General features: G+C 51.6%; 1 protein-coding gene across 1 annotated transcript; it reads right to left on the bottom strand.

Annotated features, from left to right (window-relative positions):
- Positions 1-703: 703 nt before the first annotated feature.
- LOC123052509 (putative cysteine-rich receptor-like protein kinase 20) lies at positions 704-4490 on the bottom strand. Its single transcript, XM_044475718.1, has 7 exons — positions 3609-4490; positions 3288-3398; positions 3004-3191; positions 2701-2911; positions 2344-2581; positions 2059-2215; positions 704-1630 (listed from the first exon to the last, which is right to left on the bottom strand). Exons 1-7 carry the CDS (start codon positions 4456-4458, stop codon positions 1286-1288), a joined length of 2100 nt encoding a protein of 699 aa, XP_044331653.1. The 5' UTR covers positions 4459-4490; the 3' UTR covers positions 704-1285.
- Positions 4491-4715: the final 225 nt, after the last annotated feature.

Genomic DNA, 4715 nt, shown 5'->3' on the forward strand with positions numbered 1-4715 from the left:
GGCCCCGTAGCTACAGTGCAAGGGCATTCGCTTCAGCGAGACAGAACTAACACTTGCGTGAAGCGAGATATAGTCACCGTGTGTACCAAAGCCCAACTAAACAAGCCCATGATCAGGCCATCGTGGTTAAGCATATTTTTTTTCATCTCGTTGCCCCATGACCTAGCGCCGCACGTCGTCTCGGATTGGATCGGCTGATCGACGTGGTGGTTTTTCGCTTCATTTGCGCATGACTGGCCGCCACCGCTGTCCATCGACTGCCAATCACCAGGCTGTAGGAGACACACACACGGCCGGCTATCGGGTTTCTAGTGTGCTACGGTGTTAATCATGGCTGCTCTATCTGGATTGCTTCTGCGGAGGTGTTTCTCAAGTTCACCACTGCGTCTACTTGATCTGCGCTCTAAATCTGAAGGTAAATTGATCCACAAACTACAACTAGTAGCTAGATCATTTCTGTATGGATTACAATCTACTACTAGTTGGGTTTTCTTCGTATGAGAACTGAAGCCAATAGATTAATTCACTAATCAGGTGTGTATCTTTTTAGCTTTCTTTTGCTAATTTTCAGTTGCCTAGTTTTTTCTTAAATCTGATTCAGTTAAATTTGCACATTAGTTAGCATGTAATTCATTCTTGAAAATGCAATCTAAGAGCAACTTTAGTCTGTGATTAATGTGTGGGAGATGCCAACGCAAAAAGAGAGTGTGCGAGATGTGAGATGAGGATGGTTGGATGTCAATTCAAAGACATAGAAAAATGGTCGAGATAAGAATATGCACTTTCTAACAAAATTATGGTATGACACAAGAACACAAGGGAAAACACAAACAATACCCATATTCGCCTCCGGCACCGTAAAAGGACTCTTCCAAACTTCCAAAGTCAAGAGACCATAATCAGGTTCGCATTTGCACGGCTTGACTTGTCGCCGGCATAGCACACCTACACTCACATCTGTTACTGTAAGAGCAAGAGCCAACCCTCTGCGACTCCCTTGCATCCTGTCTATATCATGTAGCGCTACATTTCCTTTTTCCTTTTTCGTTCGTCAAAGCACTGCCAGCAGTATAGTTCGTACTCCTATAATTTTAGGTTTCCTCTTGCGCTATCCAATAGCGTATAATCTGTACAACAACGGTGATCGACACCGTGACACGAGCGATCCCAGTAGGCCGAGTGCCACAGCCGGAAACATCTCAACCCTACACGATCCGTCTGCCTGTCCACATGCACGGACACTGAGACACACACGTGGCTCACTCACACGAATAGGAGAAAGCAATCACCTCCCTTCCTCGATGGTGCTGATGGTCACGTCGTTGGTGCTGCACGATCCGGTGAAGTGCGTGGACCGTGTCCGCGTCCCAGACCCGCCGGCGCCGTCCTCCTCATCGTCGCTGGTGACCCTGAGGTGGAAATGCGGCGGCCGCCTCGGGTCCGGCAGGGGCACCCCGTCGTTGCCCAGCATCGCCGTCACGTCCGTCATCGTCGGCCGGTCCATGGCGTTGTCCTGCACGCAAAGCAGCGCCACCTTGACGCACCGCATGATGTCCGCCACCTCGCTGCAGTGGCCCAGCGTCGGGTCGACCAGCTCGAACGCTCTCCCATCCCTCCACAGCTGCCATGCCTGTCGTCCAAAAATCACACGGCACATTAGTTTTTTTTTTTGAAACAAGGCAAAAGATTACACGGCACATTAGTTAAGGCTTTGTTCGGTTTGAGGTGGATTTGAAGGGGATTGGCAGGGATTGAGGTGGATTAAATCCCCTGCAAGCCAAAATCTCCTTCAATCCTCTCCAATCCCCTTGGGAGAAGGATTAACCAAACAAGGCCATGGGATTCTGCAGACAGTCGCTGTCAGTGGCTTACGTTGCTGATGTGAACACTAGGAGCGACATTTTTGACCGTATGCTAACGGATAAGCCGCTCGTTTTGTATTTAGTCTATGAACAAGAAAGCTAGGGTTTAACCGTTTAAGAAATGTCTTAAGTTCGTCGGAAGCGTGTGGTGTGTTCCCGTTAACTCATGCAGCTAAAAAATCCAGCAGAAGCTTACGTAGCCGAGGAGGTTGACGAATTCTCCGTAGTGCTGGCCGTGGCCGCTGCTGTTCCTCTTGCCGCTCACTATCTCCAGCAGCAACACGCCGAAGCTGAAGACGTCAGACTTGACCGAGAAGAGGCCCTCCGAAGCATACTCAGGTGCCATGTAACCGCTGCGGCACAGCACAAAACATGGAGCATTAGTATAATCCAATCAGCACGCCGCTGCATTTAGTATTCATCAGGTTTTGCCTGTTAAAAAATGTGTAAAAATGTTTGATCAGTTTTTTTTTTCTCTTACTAGGTGCCGACCACCCTGTTGGTGTTGGCCTCCGTCATGTTGGAGCCGAAGATCCTGGCCATGCCGAAGTCGGAGATCTTGGGGTTGAGATCCTTGTCCAGCAGTATGTTGCTGGCCTTCATGTCCCGGTGAATGATGCGCACCCGGGAGTGCTTGTGCAGGTACAGGAGCCCCTGCGCGATCCCCTCCATTATGTGCCGCCGTTTCTGCCAGTCCAGCAAGGGCCCTCGCTCCTGGTCTACATTGCAAAAAGTTATCATATCATATCAGACTTTTTTTCCTACTGGTAGCATTCACGGGAAGAACTGAAGATGGTCTTAAGAAATTTTTTTGCACGTAGTTGTAATTTATGTATACCGAAGATAAAGAAGTCCAGGCTTCGGTTGGGCAGGTACTCGTAGACCAGCATCTTCTCCTCCTCCTGCACGCAGCAGCCCACGAGCTTGACGAGGTTCGTGTGCTGCAGCTTGGCGATGAGCTGGATCTCGTTCTTGAACTCCACAAGCCCCTGCCCGGACTGCGCCGCCAGCCTCTTCACCGCCACCTCCGCCCCGTCAGAAAACTTTCCCTGAAAAGAAACGGAGTGGTAACAGAAATATTAGCCTTCGATCGATCAATCAATCGGTCGCATTATTACATACATGGTTATAAATGGCGTGCCTTGTAAACCGGACCGAAGCCACCTTGTCCGAGCTTGTTCTCTTCGGAGAAATTGTCCGTGGCAGCGGCGAGCTCAGGGAAGTCGTACAAGGTGAACTCCGAGCTGCTCTCTTCGATCTTCCACAGCTTCAGCGCCTCCTCTGTCTTCGAGTTGTTCCTCTTATGTGCTTGTTCTAATTTCGTGTTTCCTGAATTGATTATATTTGCAGGTAGTACATGAGTTAGAATTAATGGTGTCGAGAGAAAGCATGGAATATTCTTGCAATGTGTTGTCTTGGCCTTACCAGCTCCTTTTCTTAGTCTTCTGATGAGCAGAAGGCAGCCAACCAACATAGAACAGAACACCGTAACGGACACGCATAGAACGATTATTAGGGTCTGCCTGTGCTTGCTTCCTGAGCGATACAAAGCAAAATATATATGAGACAATAGTATAACTACAAAACCAAAAATAGTTAAACAAATTAAGTACAGCTAGTTCTTCATGTTTTTATGGCTCTTTTTTTAGAAAAGGAGGTCATCCCCCGGCCTCTGCATCGAAGAGATGCATACGACCACTTTACTTGATAAATAAAAAAGGATGTACACAGTACACTCTCGCTTACCATTGCTTTCTGTTGGTGAAGATGAGTCACCGTGTGTGCCGATCCTGACGTTGGCCATGCCGTCGTAGAACTGGTAGCCTTCATAGCGAATATTGCAACGGACGCCGACGATGCGGCCGCCCTCGCGGCCGTCGTACCACTGGCGGGTCTGCTCCTGGAGGCCCTGGAAGCAGTGCCAGCACTGCCCCGGGGAGAGGTCCGGCGTGCACTGCGCCAGGCCGTACACCGTGGGCAGCTGCGGGTTGATGTACATGACGGCGCTGGCAAACCGGCGCACCGACGAGTTGTACGCGCCGTACATGGACATCTCCCCGAACAGCGTGCCGACCAGAGACAGGAAGAAGCTCCGGGACGTGGCGTTCCGGCTGTCCCACGCGGCGTACGTCGACCCGTTCACGTCCATGGCGTTGATGACCGGGTTGTTGTCGTCCGGCCGCGCCAGGAAGTCCTCGCCGGAGTAGCGGAGGGTGCAGAGGTCGTGGAAGAACGTGGCGTCCCTCTCGCCGGCGCAGAGCGCCCGCAGCTGCGTGAACGCGTTGTCGAGGCAGCCGGAGCACGTCCTGGCGTCCGTGATGTCGCCGCGGCAGAGCGCGAGGGCGAAGACTTTGTCAGGGGAGGCGCCGATGGCCGCCGAGGCGTAGAGGGACGGAGAGGTGGAGGCGTCGGCGGGGAGCTCGGCGGTGAGGCGCGCGAGGTTGGCCCCGAAGGCGTCGCGCGCCGTGTAGTTGCCGGTGGTGCCATTGCACGAGTACTCCGAGTAGGCGGCGGCGGCGGCAGCGATGGCGCGCGGCTTCAGGAAGAGGAGGAGGAGGAGGCAGGGCAGGACGCCAACCATGCCGGCCTCTTTCATTTTTCTGATGGTGGTTCCCCGTAGCTTGTTGCTCTCGTTTTAAATTTTAAACGGGTTGGCAGAGTCAAAGGCTACAACAAGATGGTAGTTGTTGGTTGCTGTCATTTGCTCTCTCCGATTTTTCTGCGATGGTTCCTTTAGTCTAGTTGGCCGGGTTGACAGTCGACAGGAAGATCGCAACAAAAGAAACTTCTCTTGATAGTGCGGCAGAAAGAAAGCAAAATTCGTCAGGTGGCAAGAATTTGATTACGCAGATA

This window comes from Triticum aestivum, chromosome 2D (assembly GCF_018294505.1).
Source record: "Triticum aestivum cultivar Chinese Spring chromosome 2D, IWGSC CS RefSeq v2.1, whole genome shotgun sequence".
NCBI classification, from domain to species: Eukaryota; Viridiplantae; Streptophyta; class Magnoliopsida; order Poales; family Poaceae; genus Triticum; species Triticum aestivum.

What these genes read in the sequence shown, in the direction of transcription:
- LOC123052509 (XM_044475718.1), bottom strand. Translation starts at nt 4,458, where the DNA reads ATGAAAGAGGCCGGCATGGTTGGCGTCCTGCCCTGCCTCCTCCTCCTC. An exon ending in TTCACCAACAGAAAGCAATG is followed by an intron (nt 3,399 to 3,608) that starts GTAAGCGAGAGT and finishes TGTATCGCTCAG; the next exon opens with GAAGCAAGCACAGGCAGACC. An exon ending in TCGTCAACCTCCTCGGCTAC is followed by an intron (nt 1,631 to 2,058) that starts GTAAGCTTCTGC and finishes TTTGGACGACAG; the next exon opens with GCATGGCAGCTGTGGAGGGA.